This window comes from Cherax quadricarinatus, chromosome 30, assembly GCF_038502225.1.
Source record: "Cherax quadricarinatus isolate ZL_2023a chromosome 30, ASM3850222v1, whole genome shotgun sequence".
In the NCBI taxonomy this organism is placed as follows: Eukaryota; Metazoa; Arthropoda; class Malacostraca; order Decapoda; family Parastacidae; genus Cherax; species Cherax quadricarinatus.
Window position 1 is genome coordinate 15,266,816 of NC_091321.1, and position 23,170 is coordinate 15,289,985.

The 23,170-nt window shown below is 39.1% G+C and overlaps 1 protein-coding gene across 3 annotated transcripts in view; it reads left to right on the forward strand.

Moving 5' to 3' along the window:
* LOC128692498 (lymphocyte-specific helicase-like) overlaps positions 1-23,170 on the forward strand; it is a 47,852-nt gene that overhangs the window by 8,373 nt on the left and 16,309 nt on the right. For all 3 annotated transcript variants that reach the window (XM_070089937.1, XM_070089935.1, XM_070089936.1), the window contains exons 3-10: positions 966-1,119; positions 9,769-9,876; positions 13,444-13,499; positions 14,854-14,984; positions 15,719-15,850; positions 15,991-16,173; positions 16,672-16,797; positions 22,027-22,127. In XM_070089937.1, coding sequence (XP_069946038.1) covers positions 966-1,119; positions 9,769-9,876; positions 13,444-13,499; positions 14,854-14,984; positions 15,719-15,850; positions 15,991-16,173; positions 16,672-16,797; positions 22,027-22,127 — 991 coding nt within the window. The remainder of the gene's footprint in view (positions 1-965; positions 1,120-9,768; positions 9,877-13,443; positions 13,500-14,853; positions 14,985-15,718; positions 15,851-15,990; positions 16,174-16,671; positions 16,798-22,026; positions 22,128-23,170) is intronic.

Genomic DNA, 23,170 nt, shown 5'->3' on the forward strand with positions numbered 1-23,170 from the left:
AGAACATTCACACCTACTATTGTGCAACCTACATTTACAGAACCATAAACTCTAATTTTAACTCCGAACTAAAACACTTTCTTGATAGTTGCAACAGGATCCACAGACACGACACCAGATACAAAAATCTTTATGACATTCCCCATGTCCGGCTAAACCTCTACAAAAATTCGATGTACATAAAAGGGCCTGAAATCTGGAACTCCCTGCCTGAAAACTCTAGAACCACAGACTCAACCACCATTTTCAGAACTACCATTAAAAAACATCTCTTCTCCCTAACTCGCCCCACCATCAGCTAACCAAATGAAAATCACCAACTTCTCTTTTTTGTATCATGACCACATCCAAAACAATATAGACTTACTCTCATTATCTGTAATTCCCCCATAATTTACACCTACACCCACCCAAATGACGGTAAACATAAAATTCCTAATATAGCTATTGCCTATTAAATCTTAAGTTAGTCCTATTAAATCTTAAGTTAGTCCTAAGTTTGCCTAAGATACTCTTCCAGTACATATATGGCTTTAATAGAAACAATGTATCATGCCAAGACAAATCGAATCCCATTACTAAATCTACCATTTGTAATATTATTGTATGATTTGTACTACCTAACTATTTTAAACCTAATTATGTATGTACCTAATTGGGAATGTATCTGATTATGTATCTAATAATATGTTCAAATGTACTGCTTAATTATAACCTATATCAATATAATGTAAGAATTAGTATTAGTCTGCCCGAAGTGCCTAGGCACGATAGTGGCCATCTTTGTAATTAAATTCTTATAACATGTGAACCACACATTGTAAACTTTACAAGGAAATAAATATTTGAATTTGAATTTGAATTTGCTGGGTTATGGGTTACTAGCCATTCAGGGTTAATAATCTGAATAGGGTCTTCTTCATCATGTCTCCAGTATTCAGTATGAGTTACTTATTTTGTAACAGAAATTGAGGGATGTAAATTTGAGAAGACCTTGGTAACCACTGAGATGCTGGCTGAGGAGGAGAAATTAGAAGCAGCTAATGTAAAAGAAGCGGAAATGATCCGTCTGCAAGTGGAAGCCCGAAAACACAATGAAGCACAACTGCAGGAACAAAGGTAAAAGGAGTTTGGCTTGCTGAACAAAAGCATAAATTAATACAATGTCTATTATTGTATCCTTATTACTGTTCAGGACTTTAATTACAGATGTTTTGTATGTGATTGTCTTTTATTGTTTATATATAATGGGTAGGAAGGAAAACTAAATGTATTTGCTGAAGCTTGTGAGTGTCTAGTTTTTCTTTGTACTTAACAAAAGTAGGGTTATGCAGGTGATTTGCCTATTTGTGAATACAGTAGCATACATATTTGTAGTTACAAAAGCAAAGCTGTGTTTACTGAATCCCAACTTGTGGATAATTTACTTTTTTTTTTTTTTTTTTTTTTAATTTTCATTAGTCATAGCACTTGCCACTATCTCTTTTATCTCATTCCATTGTTACAACAATAATTTTTTTCTAGTATCCTTTCGACACTTATTCTCATTTTTCTTTAGGCTGTTCTTAATGGTTAAGAGTTTGTAATCTGTGTTTATCTGTCCTAGACTCTGTTTACATCTTTTGTCTACTAATACAATCTTTCTAACTGCTCTCATTGTGATCTATATCATATATCTTACATTTATTTACTGTCTTTTTCCTAAAAAAAAAGTGCAGGATTACCTGGAGTATACCAAATCCCTTGCATGCTACACCATCTGCAACTCTCTCACCCACCTTAGCATTATTAACACTTAAACTGTCCAAACGTAGATCTGCGTTCACGTGTATAGCGCTCTGACCTTCATTTTCCCCATTTGAAAGCATGTAAAAAGAAAAGTAGGTCTACGTTCGGAGCCACCCCGCACGTGGACGTAGATTTACATTTGGACAGTTTAAGGATTAAAGTCCCTCATATCAATAATTCTCTCACTTGGCTCTAAACTCCCTAAATATTCACTTAACCTCTCTCAAAATCTCTTCTCTTCTATACACCTCTCACCCCTAGGACCATACACTTTATAACCCACTTCTTGCATCTCATCTTTCTTCTATTGATTCTCTCAGGTGTACTCAACTTAATCTCATTTACTCCTCCCATTGAAATTCTCCCGCCCCTTTTTATCTTTGTTTTATTTAGTACTGTACTAAAATATCCAGTTTCTTTTCATTCAGTTAATTCTTTCTCATCTGTACGACACCCCCAAATTTTCAAGCACCCCAGGTTCAATTTTTAATTTTTTGTTAATTGAATAGAAAAAAGGATTTTATATGGCCCATTATCTCATTGGGATCATATTATTATTATTTTATTATTATTATTATTATTATTATTATTATTATTACAGCCTCTCCTCATTTAACAACAGAGTTCCGTTCCTAATACCGCATCGTTAAACGAATTCGTCACTAAACGAGGAGCATACTATGATGGTAGTGGGTTTATGTCAACCATCTTTGATAATACTTTAATGTCACCCTTGCACCATTTATGTATAACATTTTTAGTATATTTTTAAATGTTAATACAATAGTGTATTGTATATTGTAATAAACAGAATAGAGGAAATCAGCTCTAATATACATTATTCAGGTATGCATATGGTCGGAGAGCCCGTTGTAAGTTCGAGTCTTCGGTAAATGAGTATGTCGCTAAGTGAGGAGAGGCTGTATTATATATGAAGGCATTCAGGGAGTACAGTTAGCCAGGCTTGAGTTGTGGATGTGGGAGGTACAGTGCCTGCACTCTGAAGGAGGGGTGGAGATATTGCAGTCTGGAGCATCACCTGAGTTGTAGTGTTGGAGCACCTGTGGCAAGATGGTGATGGAGTGAGTGATGGTGAAAGTGTTTCTTGTTTTTCCAGTCACTATCTCAGTGGGAGACAGCTGGTGTGCTAAGAAATTATTATTATTATTGTTGTTATTTTTTATGAATACAGCCTCTCCTCACTTAACGATGGGGTTCCGTTCCAATGTACTGTTTGCAAAGACATAAAATAAATAAATAAATAAATAAATAAGAGTGGGTCGGTAAGCAAACTGATCATTAAGTGAGGAGCATGCTATATTGGTAGTGGGTTTGTGTCAACTGTCTTTAAATTTTCTTTAATGTCACCTTTGCAGCATTTACAGTGGACCCCCGGTTAACGATTTTAATCCGTGCAAGAGGGATAATTGTTATGCGAAATAATCGTTATGCGAATGAATTTTCCCCATAAGAAATAATGGAAATAAAATTAATCCGTGCAAGACGCCCAAAAGTATGAAAAAAATTTTTTTTTACCACATGAAATGTTAATTTTAATACACACAAACTGAAAAAGGCATGCACAATTACATGACACTTACTTTTATTGAAGATCTGGTGATGATTGATGGGATGGGAGGAGGGGAGAGCATTATCTTCTTACTGTTTAGAAGGGGAATCCCCTTCCATTACGACTTGAGGTAGCAAGTCCTTTTCCGGGGTTACTTCCCTTCTTCTTTTAATGCCACTAGGACCAGCTTGAGAGTCACTGGACCTCTGTCGCACAACAAATCTGTCCATAGAGCTCTGTACCTCCCGTTCCTTTACGATTTGTCTAAAATGGGCCACAACATTGTCATTGAAATAGTCACCAGCACGGCTTGCAACAGCTGTGTCAGGGTGATTTTCATCTATAAAGGTTTGCAGTTCAACCCACTGTGCACACATTTCCTTAATCTTTGAAGTAGGCACAATGGATTCCACAACTGGCATAGGCTTCTCAGGGTTAGCCCCAAACCCTTCAAAATCTTTCTTAATTTCCATACTAATTCTCACCCTTTTTACCACAGGGTTGGCACTAGAAGCTTTCTTGGGGCCTATGGTCACTTATTTTCCAGAAACAGCACCGAAAACACTGTAATAATACGAAATATTCCGAGTGTATGCTTGGATGTTACCGCGGAGGCTGGCTGGTAAACAATGGGACGGCCGGCACATGTGAGGCTGGCTGAGGGCACATTGGACGCGTCTCGGACGAAAATCGGTAAGCGGGTTTTTAATCGGTATGCGCAGCAAAAATTTTGCGATAAAAGTAATCGGTATGCGGAAAAATCGCTATGTGATGCCATCGTTATGCGGGGGTCCACTGTATAACATTTTTAGTATATTTTTAAATGTTTATACAGTTAAGGAAGCCTAGAGAACAAATGGATTTGTCAGTTAAAAATAGGAGAGGAGAGTTATTAAATGGAGAGTTAGAGGTATTGGGAAGATGGAGAGAATATTTTGAGGAATTGTTAAATGTTGATGAAGATAGGGAAGCTGTGATTTCGTGTATAGGGCAAGGAGGAATAACATCTTGTAGGAGTGAGGAAGAGCCAGTTGTGAGTGTGGGGGAAGTTCGTGAGGCAGTAGGTAAAATGAAAGGGGGTAAGGCAGCCGGGATTGATGGGATAAAGATAGAAATGTTAAAAGCAGGTGGGGATATAGTTTTGGAGTGGTTGGTGCAATTTAATAAATGCATGGAAGAGGGTAAGGTACCTAGGGATTGGCAGAGAGCATGCATAGTTCCATTGTATAAAGGCAAAGGGGACAAGAGAGAGTGCAAAAATTATAGTGGGATAAGTCTGTTGAGTATACCTGGTAAAGTGTATGGTAGAGTTATTATTGAAAGAATTAAGAGTAAGACGGAGAATAGGATAGCAGATGAACAAGGAGGGTTTAGGAAAGTTAGGGGGTGTGTGGACCAGGTGTTTACAGTGAAACATATAAGTGAACAGTATTTAGATAAGGCTAAAGAGATGTTTGTGGCATTTATGGATTTGGAAAAGGCATATGACAGGGTGGATAGGGGGGCAGTGTGACAGATGTTGCAGGTGTATGGTGTAGGAGATAGGTTACTGAAAGAAGTGAAGAGTTTTTACGAGGATAGTGAGGCTCAAGTTAGAGTATGTAGGAAAGAGGGAAATTATTTCCCAGTAAAAATAGGCCTTAGACAAGGATGTGTGATGTCACCATGGTTGTTTAATATATTTATAGATGGGGTTGTAAGAGAAGTAAATGCGAGAGTCTTGGCAAGAGGCGTGGAGTTAAAAGATAAAGAATCACACATAAAGTGGGAGTTGTCACAGTTGCTCTTTGCTGATGACACTGTGCTCTTGGGTGATTCTGAAGAGAAGTTGCAGAGATTAGTGGATGAATTTGGTAGGGTATGTAAAAGAAAATTAAAAGTGAATACAGGAAAGAATAAGGTTATGAGGATAACAAAAAGATTAGGTGATGAAAGATTGGATATCAGATTGGAGGGAGAGAGTATGGAGGAGGTGAATGTATTCAGATATTTGGGAGTGGACGTGTCAGTGGATGGGTCTATGAAAGATGAGGTGAATCATAGAATTGATGAGGGGAAAAGGGTGAGCGGTGCACTTAGGAGTCTGTGGAGACAAAGAACTTTGTCCTTGGAGGCAAAGAGGGGAATGTATGAGAGTAGAGTTTTACCAACGCTCTTATATGGGTGTGAAGCATGGGTGATGAATGTTGCAGCGAGAAGGCTGGAGGCAGTGGAGATGTCATGTCTGAGGGCAGTGTGTGGTGTGAATATAATGCAGAGAATTCGTAGTTTGGAAGTTAGGAGGAGGTGCGGGATTACCAAGACTGTTGTCCAGAGGGCTGAGGAAGGGTTGTTGAGGTGGTTCGGACATGTAGAGAGAATGGAGCGAAACAGAGTAACTTCAAGAGTGTATCAGTCTGTAGTGGAAGGAAGGCGGGGTAGGGGTCGCCCTAGGAAAGGTTGGAGGGAGGGGGTAAAGGAGGTTTTGTGTGCGATTGGCTTGGACTTCCAGCAGGCATGTGTGAGCGTGTTTGATAGGAGTGAATGGAGACAAATGGTTTTTAATACTTGACGTGCTGTTGGAGTGTGAGCAAAGTAACATTTATGAAGGGGCTCAGGGAAACCGGCAGGCCGGACTTGAGTCCTGGAGATGGGAAGTACTGTGCCTGCACTCTGAAGGAGGGGTGTTAATGTTGCAGTTTAAAAACTGTAGTGTAAAGCACCCTTCTGGCAAGACAGTGATGGAGTGAATGATGGTGAAAGTTTTTCTTTTTCGGGCCACCCTGCCTTGGTGGGAATTGGCCAGTGTGATAATAAAAAAAATACAGTAGTGTACTGTATACTGTAATAAACAGAATAGAGGAAATCAGCTCTAATATTACTTAGGCTTGCATACTGGTCGAGGAGCTGGTCGTAAGTCTGAGCAGTCAGTAATCGAGTACATCACTAAGTGAGAGGAGGCTGTATTCCTTATTAATAAAAATTTGAGTAGAAAGGCAGTATTCAGATCAAGCTTAGTGTTTTGGTTTATCAACTGTTATGTAGGATATTTTTAACACACACATTCATGGAGAGTGAATTAAGAACAATAAAGAATCACATCTCCGTGGGGAAGTGGAAAAGAATTCTTCCTCCATAAGCCATGCGTGTCGCAAGAGGCGACTAAAATGCCGGGAGCAAGGGGCTAGTAACCCCTTCTTCTGGCTTGTTCCTTTAAAAATAAAAACTTTCAGTTTTCTGTTTAGGTTACCCTGCCTTGGTAGGATACAGCCAGTTTACTGAAAAAAAAATCGCACATCAGGTGTTGATGTGGGTAGCAGAGCATTGCATTTGGCCTTCTGGCCCATTATTAAGGTTCCAAATGTGCATGGATAACAGGCTGTGTATTTCACATGTAAGCTAATGTGTGCTAAGGGTTTGCTAGGTTGAAGGTATCCTGCTTCTCTTCAGTAACATCCGTTGTGCCATTGATTGCTGGTTTTGGGAATCATTGTCAGGATTTGTCCCTTTTAATAAGTTCAGCATCTTTCCATGCGATAAAGTATGCATGTTTTACGTGCTTACTTTACAATGTAAGTAAAGTGGACCCTCGACCAATGATTTTAATTCGTTCCAGAGTGCCTGTCCTTAGCCAAATTTATTCGTTAGCCGATTTAATTTTCCCCATAAGAAATAATGGAAATCCAATTAATCCATTCAAGACACCCAAAAGTATGAAATTTTTTTTCACATGAAATATACATTTTCCTACACAGAAAACAATGATACATGCACAATAAATACTACATGAAGAATAAATGACGCTTACCTTTATTGAAGATGTAGTGATGAGTGATGAAATGGGAGGAGGGGAGATGATGGTGGTGTATTATTATTTGGAAAGGGAATCCCCTTCCATAAGGACTTTAGGTACCAAGTCCTTTTCCGGGGTTACTTCCCTTCATTTTTTAATGCCACTGGAAATAACTTGACAGTCACTGGACCTCTGTCGCACCAAAAATCTGTCCATGGAGCTCTGTACCTGGCGTTCCTTTAAGATTTTCCTAAAATGGGCCACAACATTGTCATTGTAAAAGTCACCAGCATGGCTTGTAATAGCTGTGTCAGGGTGATATTCTTCCATAAAGGTTTGCACTTCAACCCACTTTGCACAAATGTCCTTTATCATTGAAGAAGGCAACTTCCTCCAGTTCTTTCTCCCCTCCTCTGAAGCAATTTCCTCAGTTGTGGTCTCTTGCTGTTGCAGATGCTCTTGCAGCTCATCAGTGGTTAGTTCTTCATTGTCATCCTCCACCAACTCTTCCACATCCTCTAACCTCCACTAACCTCCAACCCCATGGACTTCCCCAATGACACAATAAATTCCACAACTGGCATAGGCTCCTGAGGGTTAGCTCCAAAATCCCTCTCTTGTACACATTGTGGCCAAAATTTCCTCCAAGCAGAGCTCAGGGTCCTGTTAGTCACTCCCTCCTAAGCTTTACCTATAAGGTTTATGCAACTGAGGATATTAAAGTGATCATTCCAAAAGTCTCTTAAAGTCAATTCAGTGTCTGAGGTCACTTCAAAGCATTTTTGAAACACTGCTTTGGAGTACAGTTTTTTGAAATTTGAAATGACCTGCTGGTCCATGGGCTGGAGGAGAGGACTGGTATTAGGAGGCAAGAACTTCACTTTCATGAAGCTCAATTCCCCTACAATTTGCTCTGGCAAATCTGGAGGATGAGCAGGAGCATTGTCTAATACTAGGAGGCACTTGAGGTCCAGTTTATTTTCCAGGAGGTAATTTTTCACAGTGGGGCCAAACACATGATAGAACCAATCATAGAAAATGTCCTTAGTGACCCATGCCTTACTGTTTGCCTTCCACATCACACACAGATTAGCCTTGACAACACTGTTTTTCCTGAACACTCTAGGAGTTTCAGAGTGATACACGAGTAGAGACTTCACTTTGCACTCCCCACTAGTATTACTACAAAACATTAGAGTTAGCCTGTCTTTCATAGGCTTGTGTCCTGGCAGTGCTTTTTCCTCTTGTGTAATGTAAGTCCTGTTTGGCATTTTTTTCAAGAACAGGCCTGTTTCATCACAATTAAACACTTGTTGGGATTTTAATTTTTCAGTGTCTATGTACTCCTTGAATTCCTGCACATATTTTTCAGCCACTTTTTGGTCACAACTGGCAGCCTCACCATGCCTTATCACACTGTGTATGCCACTACGATTCTTAAATCTCTCAAACCAACCTTTGCTGGCCTTGAATTCACTAACATCACCACTAGTTGCAGGCATTTTTTTAATTAAATCGTCATGCAACTGCCTTACCTTTTCACATATTAATGACTGAGACACACTGATAATTGTTTTTCGTTTATCCACACCATCAACAGTCTCTCCACATCTTCAAGTATTTGCGATCTCTGTTTTGAAAACATACTTGCACCTTTCACAACAACAGCTTCCTTGATTGCCATTCTGTTGGCCAAGATAGTAGCGATGGTTGATTGGGGTTTGTTATACAACCTGGCCAGCTCGGAGGCATGCACTCCACTTTTGTACTTTGCAATTATCTCTCTTTTTCATTTCCATAGTAATTCTCACCCTTTTTACCACAGGGTTGGCACTAGAAGCTTTCCTGGGGCCTATGGTGGCTTATTTAGCAGTTACAAGCACTAAAAACACTGGAATAATACAAAATGTATCGCAGGTACGCATCTAACCGACCACAGTGGCTTGTAAACAGTGGTACACTAGCTGAAGGCAGGGCAGCTTAGGCGTGCTCAGGCTGGATGGACAGGCGGATGCGTTCGGGACGAATGTCCTTACCCAAGTTTTTTATCATTGGTCGAGCCAATATTTTTACGCAAAAACGCATTGTTGCCCGATTTTATCGTTAGTTGATGCCATCGTTGGTCGAGGGTCCACTGTATTTTGTTGAGAGTCCTACAAGTGTACTATTGTAGCATTCCCTGAACTCTAGTGTCTAAGCTTTATGATGTTTCTTTTATGTATTGTTTATCACAATCTTCATTTAATGTAATTTTTTATCTAATTAATTAATGGTACAAATATTTTATGATTCTCAGTACAATACATAATTAACATAAACTTTGCTCAGAACATTGTTAATAATATAAGCATTGCAAGATGCATGAAGCACAACTGCATTAATATGTTTTGTATACCAATACCCATGTACTATACTATATATTTTAAAAATAAAATATAGTACTATTTCTCATTGTTTTATCATTATTTTAAGATTCCTTTGGTGTCTGCTCTCTGAAGGTGAGCTGGGAATGTTGCGGTTCAGAGGGCCAACTGAACTGTGATGTGAGCACTTTAATGGCAAGACAGTTGGGGGGGGGGGCGCATGTGTTCACCCTTAGCGAGAGATGGCTGATGTGTTTAAAAATTTGTCATTTCAGGTATAAACGGCTGATGCATCTTTTAAACAAATCTGAATTCTACAGTCAATTTCTCCTGAATCAAATTGAATCTCAAGAAGCTGCAAAACGAAGTATTCGGAAGTCAAGGTAAGTGTTACAGCAGTCAACATGTCTTACAAATGCAGTAGTCTCCTATAATTTGCTTGGGTTAGGCACCTGGAGATCAGTGCTACAGTAATACTTTTTATTAATGGACCTTCATTTAATGGAGTATGTCAATTTTTGACAAAAAAAAAAATTGCCACGTAAACATTGGAAACATTGAACAAATTGGAAAAAAGTCTGTATTTACAGATTTTATCAATAGTGATGGTGTCCATTTGTCTTCTGAAGCATTGGACCAAGTCCAATGATTCCGATTCTTGTTCAGTACAAGCCAGAGCAGCCACACCCAGAACCTGTCTCTTGTCCCTGAGCAATGGATTGCCCATGCCAGTTTATTGTTTGTGTTCACTTATCATTCATTCTCCAATTTTCCTTGTATTTACAGTGTTTTGTGTGTCTTTATTAACATATTAAGTAAAGTACAATTAACAATGGCTTTTCAAGCAAGTGGTGGTGCCAAGGGAAAACATGTGGTATTCATTGTTAAGCAGAAACTTTAATTAATTAAGAAGGTAGAGTCTGGTGTCTCAGTGGCACATCTCAGCCATCAGACATTATTTTCACTAGTAGCATTTTATAGCTCCACTCACTCAGGATAAAAGTTATTTTGAATCCTGAAAACCCATTATGGCACAAGCATGGTATCTACTACAAGGGATTGGTACTGAAGTAGACAAAGTGCACCAGGCCTACCAGTGATGCTTCAGTGACAAATGTTCACAAGTGTAGCTTACTGGATTTCAGAATTAATTTTAATTGTCTTATAACTCTTTCTTTTCTTTCAACAAACTGGCTGTATCCCACCAAGGCATGGTGGCCCAAAAGGAAAAATGAATGTTTCTCCTTTTAAATTTAGTAATATACTACAGTGCCTGCAAAAAAATATATGTACATTTTGAATGCAAAAAAAGATCTATAAACGAGATTTTGGTGCATACATTTCACTTGGGTTTCTGCCATAGGAAAAGTGAGCAGAGCTTGTGATGACTTAAGTGTAATGGAGCCTATCTTACTTCATTGTTCCCCATCATGCCATGCTTCAGTGCTCTGCCAGAGCTCAATGAGGATGAAGGCCTGCTATGTTGTTTTCAGTGTCCCTTGTTTTCACTCAACCATGAACTTTGCCATGCTATATCTCCACTCCAAGTGGTCAGAATAGGTCAAACTAAACTTTCAGTTGCAGAGAAGACCCATGCACTCACCCTATTAGAGCAAGGCATGTCTGTGATATGCACAACTGCAGACCTGAAGGTGACGAGGATGGCAGTTTACAACCTCAAGAAAGCAGCATCCTCACTCTGTACCACCCAGGACAGTGGGCTCTGGGGCCCCCAAAAAGAGTTCTCTTCGCACAGACAAGATTTTGAAGAGGGAAGTGTTATCAGATCCTACCATAACAGCCGCAGACCTCAAGAAAAAGCATCCTCCTGAAGAATGTCGCAGTGCGAACCATTCAGCACCAACTGCAAAAGGACCTGACAATGTCTGCTTGATGTGCTGCCAAGACGCCCATGCTAACCGAAGCCATGAAGAAGAAACAGCTTCAGTTCTGCAAGAAGTACAAGGATTGGACCTGAGACCAGTGGCAAAATGTGATGTTCAGCGATGAGAGTACCTACAAGCTTGTCAGGAGCGGCTCCAAGACTGTCTGTCGTCCTTGTGGTGTGTCCCGTTATGACCCGTGGTATGTAGTGAAGATAGTGAAGCACCCTGACAGTGTTATGGTCTGGGGTGCTTTTAGTGATTATAAGGGCAGGGGTGAACTATACTTCCTTCCTAAGAACATTATGATAAAGGGAAGTAATTATATCAAGGTGTTAAGGGACCACATGCTGCCATTTTGGAACATTCATGGGTGTGATTTTTTTATGTATGATGACTCCCCTGCCCATAAATCAAAAGCAGTGAAAAAGTTCCTCGAGGACAATAGTATCAGTGTTTTGGAGTGGCCAGGAAATTCTCCTGACCTAAATTCTATTGAGAATGCCTGGCATGTGATGAAAATGAGATTGCAAAGGCTCGACCCACAAACTTCATGACCTGATGGAGGCACTGAAGAAGCTTTGCATCAACATGGATGCCTCCTTCTCCTCCACCCTCACTACTTAGATGCCCAGGAGACTTCAGATGGTGATAAAGAACAAGGGTAACATGACCAAGTACTAGTTGGAAGCTAAAAAGTGAAAATAAAATACATGTACATACAATAAGTTGCATTTTTTGTTAATGTATAGATTTTTTTTTTGCAGGCACTGTATACAGGAGAAGGGGTTACTAGCCCCTTGTCTTATAAATGTGCTTGAAATTAGTAGGGGTTATAAATATGCTACAACTCTGGTTGTGCTGCATTTCTAGCAAAAACAAAGAAATTGTTTTTTGTTTGGCCCCTGGTCTTGTTGATGTTGAGGGCACTGAGCAGGCAGACTCTGCTGTGCAGTCAGTAGTACATGACCTCCCAGTTTCATATAGAGGTACTCCATTCTCAGATTATTTTGCTGTAATCTCTAACCACCTTCATAACCGTTGGCAACAATGTTGATCCAATATGACTCAACAAATTACATTGTATCAGACCAAGTTTAGGTTTCTGGTCTCCTCCTCACCATCAGTGCTGAGGTTGGGAGACTATGTTCTCCCATCTTTGCATCTGACACACCCGTCTTACTCATGGAGTATCTCATGGAGAGGAGCCCTTTTCCATTCTGTGAAAATTGTCGGGTTCCAATTTCTGTTTGCCATATTCTGTTGGACTGTCCTGTCTTTCATCGAGCAAACAGAATTTACCTCCGATGTCGTCACCACTCTAAGACCCTTACTTTATCTTCCCTCCTTGCTGAGAGACCCACCTTTGACTCAGATTCCCTCTTTGACCTTTTGACAGTAACCGATTTATTGCACAAACTTTGATAATACGTACTTCCTTCAGCACTCCTCACATCCCTTTTTCACTCTACCTCTGTTATCCTCTCCACCCTTGTTATACTATGATCCTGCAACATCCTCTGCCCTGCAGCACTGTATGACCCTGGTGGGTTTAACACTTTTTTTTTTATTATAATATAAATATGCTTGAAATTAATAGGGGTTTACCTGGAGTTTACCTGGAGAGGGTTTCAGGGGTCAACACCCCTGCAGCCCAGTCTGAGACCAGGCCTCATGATGGATCAGGGTCTGATCAACCAGGCTGTTACTACTGGCCGCACGCAAGCTGACGTACGACCCACAGCCCGGATGGTCAGATACTGACTTTAGGTGCCTGTCCAGTGCCTTCTTGAAGACAACCAGGGGTCTATTGGTAATCCCCCTTATGTATGCTGGGAGTCAATTGAACAGTCTTGGTCCCCAGACACTTATTGTGTTGTCTCTCAGTGTACTCGTGGTGCCCCTGCTTTTCATCGGGGGAATGTTGCATGTCACAGTTTGTTTTTATCTCTTGCTATTATTTTTAGAAAATAATTTTAAGCCTGAATTTTTATGTTGTAAGATGTCACAATGGTATTGGATTATAATTTGTTGCTTCATTTGTTTCATAATTTTTTTTTTCTTCAGATCTAACACACAATCTGCTAAGCATGATACCAACAAAGAAAACATCAAATCAGAAGGTACAGTAGGAAAGATTAAAAATACATTGTATCTTGGATAGCATTTCTTTTGCCATTACAGCCTTATTGTATTTTATTGTCTTTGTTTTGTTAATCTGATAAAACTTTGGCATAATTTTGTATAATTCAGGACCAAAATACTGATAAAATTTTAGTCATTCAAGCTTTAGCTGCATTACACATATGGTATACACAGTAGTTTAATTCTCTTTGTCAGTTGGCATAGCACTTAGGATGTGAATATTTCTTGGTGACTACATGGACTTTCCCCTCATCAAGGAGAACCTTAATATGCCAAAAGCTTCTCTGTCTCAACACATGTGTACCATATTGTATACTTATGCCATCTCAGTATTTTTGTTAGCTTTTTAATCACTATAATGTATGTGTATTGAACATCTAGTTCTTAATGCCTAAATTTGTCTATCCATTCTTCATTCAAATTGAAAAAAAGGCCTATATTCATCTTTCGCCCTTTTGTTATACTAGTAGGTGCATACTTATGTTTCTGCACTCTCATAATTGTAATTCTCTGCAGAATAACTTAAATATTACTTAAATGGTAAAAATTTAAATACTTTTTAGCTTTTGCATGTATTTCTGTATCCCTAAAGGTGCTTAAAAGAATTGATGCCTAATCCCATGCAGTTCTAAGTGGTTTGTGTATGCTTTATAGACCATAAATTATTTTCCTGTAGTGAGGAACTAGTGTCCCACCTGGAACAACCCTTGTCCTATGCATATCTTCTCCAGCTACTCATCTCTAGGTCCATTACTGTGTGCTGTACAAACAAACTCCTATGTGTTGCATCTACAGGTCTCTTGTGATCGATTTCAGCGCCCTTCCAGTTTATATGGTCCAAAAAAAATTATCCATGCCTCTATTCTACAACTGCCTTCTCAGTGTTATATGCTGTTGGTACAGTTACAGGTGGGCCACCAGAATCCCATCACAGAATCAATGTCTTGAAAAGCTATTCTCATTCTTGGCTAATTTGTGCAGTGACCAGCTGCCAGTGGGTACAGTATGCTCTTAAGAGTTGGCTTGCAGAGTGGAGACAAGGGCATTTGTAACTTAGCAAATTAGAGCAATGGGCAAGTACAGTAATTGTAGATATGAGTAAGGTGTGTTTTGAGGTGGACCACTAGTTCCTCCACCACACAAGCAGCATTTCAAGTTTTAAAGACCTGTAATTTATTATTTAGTGTAAGTTTTAATAAGTCATTTCAAACTGCATGTACGATAAATTTTTTGTTCTTTAAAATGATTTGCTGTTGCCTGCCACTGTAAATTATTTAGTTAATGATTTAGTGTAAGTTTCAAACATTCAAGGTACAGTTGTTTCTCATACAGGAAACAGGTCCCAAGAATCTGCAAGTGGTACCACCAGTAAGAAACGTAAGCTTAATAGTGACTCAACTGGTCAGCAACGGAAGAAGACTATGTACGATAAATACAACATTAGCGATGTTATTGACACAGATGTAAGTCAGTTTACATACTGTATGTTATATAAAGTCACTTTGTCCTAGTTTCTTATATTACTGGTGTATCGACCTATTAGTTGCATTATATATTTGCTATTTCAGTTTGGTATTCTTAAAATTTAAGAAGAACATTTTGTCATTTGATTCTGTTAAGGAATTATCTGTATTGTAATAATTTTAACCATGTACGGTAATTATATCTCATTGTTTTATTTTGGAAATTTAAGTAATTTTGAATTAAAAAAATACTGTAGTTGTCACATAAGTCACCAATTAAGTACAGTACAAGACAAAAAATTAATCTCAATCAGTAGTGAATAATTTATTGAACCATTTCATCTTTTATACATAAAATACTATTTACACAAGTAAAGCTTGGTGTATGCAAGGTAAGCTTGTATGAATGATGTTACCTTGTTTCAGTCAATTATGAAATTGGTAAATGTTTATTTAAAATACTATATGTTAATGTAATATTGCATGGAATTCTTATCACTTGAAAGTATTGAGATATGGCAACTATAAATTTTGGTGAGATTATAAATCTCCTGCCATTGAAAATCTGAAGAATATAATTCCAGTGTAATATTTTTGCAGGTTGTACCTCCATGACTTACCAAATACTTCATTTATTAACAGCAATTTTTTTTTTTAAATGTTTGAGCTTTCAATAGAACAATAATTGAAGTGATATGTCACAGGAGTGATTAAAATATGTTTTTAATTCTCAGATTGTTAAAGCCAAAATTGAATCTGGATCCTTTGAAGAGGACAATGGAAATACTGATCGTGAAGCTCAGCCTTGTCTGTTTGAAAATGGCACCATGAGGCCTTATCAATTGGATGGCTTTACATGGTTGGTGGTAAGATCAATAAAATTTGATTTGCCTACCTAAGAACATATATTTATTATTTTTTCTGCAAAATGTGTATTTATTTTATGATGATCAACATTCTGCTTGACAAAGAAAAAGTTTGACGAATCAAAAATTTTGATTTCCAGGTTTTATTTGAAAATGGTGTTAATGGAATTCTTGGAGATGAGATGGGATTGGGTAAGACTATCCAATGCATTGCTCTTATCTGTCACTTAGTACAACAGGGGGTGCCAGGCCCCTTCCTTGTTTGTGGGCCTTTGTCTACGTTGCCTAATTGGATGTCAGAGTTTGAGAGATTTGCCCCAAAGGTAAATAATAATTTTAGCTGTACTGTATTTTTAAACTTGATTTTTGTTCAGTTATAATATCAGGTAAAATTGTATTGCTGCAAGTACAGGAAGGGTAAAGGGAAGAGAATACAGGAAACAAATTAGGGTATTTAGAGAAATAAGCAGATATTTAAATAGGATAGTAAAATTCAGTTAAAAAATTTTATGAATTTTAAAATACTTTGAAATTGTTTGCTGGAATTAAGACTGTCAAGCTATTGAATGCTACAAATATTTTGTTTTAAATGTATCTGCATTAGTAAAGATGGACAGAGAGTTGAAGTATAATGAAAGTCGTAGAGGAGTAAGTCTTTATGATGGTAAGGTCATTAAAATAGTGTTTTATTGATAACCACTTTGAATTGCTAAGTGTCATGGAAGCTTTTTGTAAAGTTTTTTGCATAGGCAGGCTATATTAAGATGTTATTTGTTTGTATTATACCTGCAGAATTTTTCTGATACTGATTTTCCCCCCAGATACCAACGCTGCTATACCATGGTTCGGAAGCACAACGCAAAGAGAAAAGAGGACAAATTAAAATTAAAGTGCCTGTGGAGGGCGCCCCAGTTGCAGTTCATCCTGTTATCATTACATCATATGAAGTAAGGAGGCTATATGTATTTATTTAAATGGCAATACAAGGCTGATTTTTTTCAACGAACCGGCTATATCCCACCGAGGCAGAGTGACCTAAAATGAAAAAAATGAAAGTTTTTCTTTTTAAATTTAGTAATTTATACAGAAGAAGGGGTTACTAGCCCCTTGCTCCCAGCATTTTAGTTTCCTTTTATGACACGCATGTAAGCCAGAGGAAGAATTTTTTTCCATTTCCCCAATGAATATTGGTAAAAAAAAAAAAAATGTTAATATGTCAGTTGTAAATGGATTTAAAAGATTTTTTGCACATTATTTGAAAGAGTGTAATATACTATCAATATAGTAAATTGTTCTACATTTATAGATTTAGAAAAGGCATATGATAGGGTAGCAATGTGGCAGATGTTGTAAATGCATAGAATGGGTAAAAGCATTTTGGAAAAGCAGTAGAGAGTTTTTATGAGTGAGGCTCAGGTTAGATATGTGAGAAAGAAGTACCATTTTCCAGTAAAAGTAGTACTTAAACAAAGACATGTGATGTAATCATAGCTGTTTAATATATTTCTGGATGAGGTTGTAAAAATAAGTTTTAGTGTTGGGGTTAGGTCTGAGATTAAAAATTAATGAATCTGATAAGATGTGGGAATTGTCAAGTTATTCTTTGCCCATGACCCAATTCTTTTGGGAGATTCTGAAGAGAAATCACAAAGGTTTGTGGACAGATTTGGATGAGTGTGTAATTTATTATTTTTTTTTATTATCACACCGGCCGATTCCCACCAAGGCAGGGTGGCCCGAAAAAGAAAAACTTTCACCATCATTCACTCCATCACTGTCTTGCCAGAAGGGTGCTTTACACTACAGTTTTTAAACTGCAACATTAACACCCCTCCTTCAGAGTGCAGGCACTGTACTTCCCATCTCCAGGACTCAAGTCCGGCCTGCCGGTTTCCCTGAATCCCTTCATAAATGTTACTTTGCTCACACTCCAACAGCACGTCAAGTATTAAAAACCATTTGTCTCCATTCACTCCTATCAAACACGCTCACGCATGCCTGCTGGAAGTCCAAGCCCCTCGCACACAAAACCTCCTTTACCCCCTCCCTCCAACCCTTCCTAGGCCGACCCCTACCCCGCCTTCCTTCCACTACAGACTGATACACTCTTGAAGTCATTCTGTTTCGCTCCATTCTCTCTACATGTCCGAACCACCTCAACAACCCTTCCTCAGCCCTCTGGACAACAGTTTTGGTAATCCCGCACCTCCTCCTAACTTCCAAACTACGAATTCTCTGCATTATATTCACACCACACATTGCCCTCAGACATGACATCTCCACTGCCTCCAGCCTTCTCCTCGCTGCAACATTCATCACCCACGCTTCACACCCATATAAGAGCGTTGGTAAAACTATACTCTCATACATTCCCCTCTTTGCCTCCAAGGACAAAGTTCTTTGTTTCCACAGACTCCTAAGTGCACCACTCACTCTTTTTCCCTCATCAATTCTATGATTCACCTCATCTTTCATAGACCCATCCGCTGACACGTCCACTCCCAAATATCTGAATACGTTCACCTCCTCCATACTCTCTCCCTCCAATCTGATATTCAATCTTTCATCACCTAATCTTTTTGTTATCCTCATAACCTTACTCTTTCCTGTATTCACCTTTAATTTTCTTCTTTTGCACACCCTACCAAATTCATCCACCAATCTCTGCAACTTCTCTTCAGAATCTCCCAAGAGCACAGTGTCATCAGCAAAGAGCAGCTGTGACAACTCCCACTTTGTGTGTGATTCTTTATCTTTTAACTCCACGCCTCTTGCCAAAACCCTCGCATTTACTTCTCTTACAACCCCATCTATAAATATATTAAACAACCACGGTGACATCACACATCCTTGTCTAAGGCCTACTTTTACTGGGAAAAAATTTCCCTCTTTCCTACATACTCTAACTTGAGCCTCACTATCCTCGTAAAAACTCTTCACTGCTTTCAGTAACCTACCTCCTACACCATACACTTGCAACATCTGCCACATTGCCCCCCTATCCACCCTGTCATACGCCTTTTCCAAATCCATAAATGCCACAAAGACCTCTTTAGCCTTATCTAAATACTGTTCACTTATATGTTTCACTGTAAACACCTGGTCCACACACCCCCTACCTTTCCTAAAGCCTCCTTGTTCATCTGCTATCCTATTCTCCGTCTTACTCTTAATTCTTTCAATTATAACTCTACCATACACTTTACCAGGTACACTCAACAGACTTATCCCCCTATAATTTTTGCACTCTCTTTTATCCCCTTTGCCTTTATACAAAGGAACTATGCATGCTCTCTGCCAATCCCTAGGTACCTTACCCTCTTCCATACATTTATTAAATAATTGCACCAACCACTCCAAAACTATATCCCCACCTGCTTTTAACATTTCTATCTTTATCCCATCAATCCCGGCTGCCTTACCCCCTTTCATTTTACCTACTGCCTCACGAACTTCCCCCACACTCACAACTGGCTCTTCCTCACTCCTACAAGATGTTATTCCTCCTTGCCCTATACACGAAATCACAGCTTCCCTATCTTCATCAACATTTAACAATTCCTCAAAATATTCCTTCCATCTTCCCAATACCTCTAACTCTCCATTTAATAACTCTCCTCTCCTATTTTTAACTGACAAATCCATTTGTTCTCTAGGCTTTCTTAACTTGTTAATCTCACTCCAAAACTTTTTCTTATTTTCAACAAAATTTGTTGATAACATCTCACCCACTCTCTCATTTGCTCTCTTTTTACATTGCTTCACCACTCTCTTAACTTCTCTCTTTTTCTCCATATACTCTTCCCTCCTTGCATCACTTCTACTTTGTAAAAACTTCTCATATGCTAACTTTTTCTCCCTTACTACTCTCTTTACATCATCATTCCACCAATCGCTCCTCTTCCCTCCTGCACCCACTTTCCTGTAACCACAAACTTCTGCTGAACACTCTAACACTACATTTTTAAACCTACCCCATACCTCTTCGACCCCATTGCCTATGCTCTCATTAGCCCATCTATCCTCCAATAGCTGTTTATATCTTACCCTAACTGCCTCCTCTTTTAGTTTATAAACCTTCACCTCTCTCTTCCCTGATGCTTCTATTCTCCTTGTATCCCATCTACCTTTTACTCTCAGTATAGCTACAACTAGAAAGTGATCTGATATATCTGTGGCCCCTCTATAAACATGTACATCCTGAAGTCTACTCAACAGTCTTTTATCTACCAATACATAATCCAACAAACTACTGTCATTTCGCCCTACATCATATCGTGTATACTTATTTATCCTCTTTTTCTTAAAATATGTATTACCTATAACTAAACCCCTTTCTATACAAAGTTCAATCAAAGGGCTCCCATTATCATTTACACCTGGCACCCCAAACTTACCTACCACACCCTCTCTAAAAGTTTCTCCTACTTTAGCATTCAAGTCCCCTACCACAATTACTCTCTCACTTGGTTCAAAGGCTCCTATACATTCACTTAACATCTCCCAAAATCTCTCTCTCTCCTCTGCATTCCTCTCTTCTCCAGGTGCATACACGCTTATTATGACCCACTTCTCGCATCCAACCTTTACTTTAATCCACATAATTCTTGAATTTACACATTCATATTCTCTTTTCTCCTTCCATAACTGATCATTTAACATTACTGCTACCCCTTCCTTTGCTCTAACTCTCTCAGATACTCCAGATTTAATCCCATTTATTTCCCCCCACTGAAACTCTCCTACCCCCTTCAGCTTTGTTTCGCTTAGGGCCAGGACATCCAACTTCTTTTCATTCATAACATCAGCAATCATCTGTTTCTTGTCATCCGCACTACATCCACGCACATTTAAGCAACCCAGTTTTATAAAGTTTTTCTTCTTCTCTTTTTTAGTAATTGTATACAGGAGAAGGGGTTACTAGCCCATTGCTCCCGGCATTTTAGTCGCCTCATACGACACGCATGGCTTACGGAGGAAAGATTCTTTTCCACTTCCCCATGGACAATAGAAGAAATAAAAAAGAACAAGAGCTATTTAGAAAAAAGAGAAAAACCTAGATGTATGTATATATATATATGCATGTGCGTGTCTGTGAAGTGTGACCAAAGTGTAAGTAGGAGTAGCAAGATATCCCTGTTATCTTAGCGTGTTTATGAGACAGAAAAAGAAACCAGCAATCCTACCATCATGCAAAACAGTTACAGGTTTTTGTTTCACAGTCATCTGGCAGGACGGTAGTACTTCCCTGGGTGGTTGCTGTCTACCAACCTACTACCTGAGTGTGTAAATGGAATTAAAAGTGAACACATGAAAGCAGGATAATTAAAGTAACAGAAAGTTTAGGCAGTGAAAAATTGGGTATTGGATTGGAAGAAGGGAGGATAGGGAAAGTAGAGTGCATTTAGATAGTTGGGAAGTGAACATGTTGGCAAATGGGTCTATAAAAGATGAGGTGAACGACTGAATAGATGAATGGAAAAAAAGATTAGTGTTAAGATTTCTGTGGAGAGAGAGGTGTAGCTATGGAGACAAAAAGAGGAATGTACTAGAGTATAGTGATACCAATCCATTTATTTATATGAGTTGGTATCACTATACTCTGGTACATGGGCTGTAAATGTTAGTGAGGCAGAGGCTGGAGACACTTGAAATATGTTTGAGAGCTGTATGGGGTGGGAATATTATGCAAAAAAAATTGAGCATAGAAATTAGAAGACATGAGGTTATAAAACATTATCCAGAGGGCAGAGGGATTGTTGTCTGTTGAGGTGGTTGGACATTGAGAGGATGGAGAATAGGATAACCAAGATGGTGTATAAATTCTGTGTGGAAAGTCTTGAGTCCTGGTGGCAGGAAGTAAAGTGCCTACACTATGAAGGAGGGATGGGGACGTTACTGTTCTGAGGGTCACTTGAATTGTGATGTCTGCACACCGCTGGCAAGGCAGCTATTGAATGAGTGATGGTGAATGTTTCCTTTTTTTTTTTCTTGGGTTGCCCTTCCTTAGTGGGAAATAGACGGTGTTCTAAAGAAAAGGGTAAAAAAAAAAGTAAAATAATGACTGAGTTGCTTTTACATGTTATTGTATTAGAATATCCAGGTATTATCACAACTGCCAGATTCTTTATGCATTGCTTGAATGTTACTAAATTATTGTGTAAACTCACTCACAGGTTGCTATTCGTGATGCAAAATTCCTAAATAAGCATCAGTGGCGCTATATTTGTGTAGATGAAGGCCACAGGCTCAGAAACTACAAATGTCTTCTCACAAAGTAAGTGTATTTTTTATTAATATGTTTTGCTGCATGTGCAAATTGATATCCATAAACATGATATATTCACTTACACTGTGTATTGTATATATACATCTGCATTGTGTGTATACATCCACCTGCACTGTGTGTGCATGTACATATACATGTATATGTGTATAGATATTGACAGTTTGGAGGGACTTACAAACTGTCGTATCTGTGCGCCTCTATAAAGACAGTGATTATGTATGAGTGAGATGAAAGTGTTGAATGATGATGAAAGTATTTTCTTTTGGGGGATTTTCTTTCTTTTTGGGTCACCCTGCCTTGGTGGGAGATGTCCGACTTGTTGAAAGAGTGAGAGTGAGTGAGAGAGTGAAAGTGAGTGAGAGCGAGAGTGAGTGAGAGTGAGAGTGAGTGTGAGTGAGTGTGAGAGTGAGTGTGAGAGTGAGTGAGAGTGAGTGTGAGTGAGTGTGAGAGTGAGTGTGAGTGTGTGTGAGTGTACTCGCCTAATTGTGGTTGCAGGGGTCGAGACTCAGCTCCTGGCCCCGCCTCTTCACTTGTCGCTACTAAGTCCTCTCTCTCTCTGCTCCCTGAATATGTGTGTGTGTGTGTGCATGTGCACTCACCTAGTTGTACTCACCTAGTTGAGGTTGCAGGGGTCAAGTCCAAGCTCCTGGCCCCGCCTCTTCACTGGTCGCCACTAGGTCACTCTCCCTGAACCATGAGCTTTATCGTACCTCTGCTTAAAGCTATGTATGGATCCTGCCTCCACATCTCTTCCCAAACTATTCCACTTCCTGACTACTCTGTGGCTGAAGAAATACTTCCTAACATCCCTGTGATTCATCTGTGTCTTCAGCTTCCAACTGTGTCCCCTTGTTACTGTGTCCAATCTCTGGAACATCCTATCTTTGTCCACCTTGTCAATTCCTCTCAGTATTTTGTATGTCGTTATCATGTCCCCCCTATCTCTCCTGTCCTCCAGTGTCGTCAGGTTGATTTCCCTTAACCTCTCCTCGTAGGACATACCTCTTAGCTCTGGGACTAGTCTTGTTGCA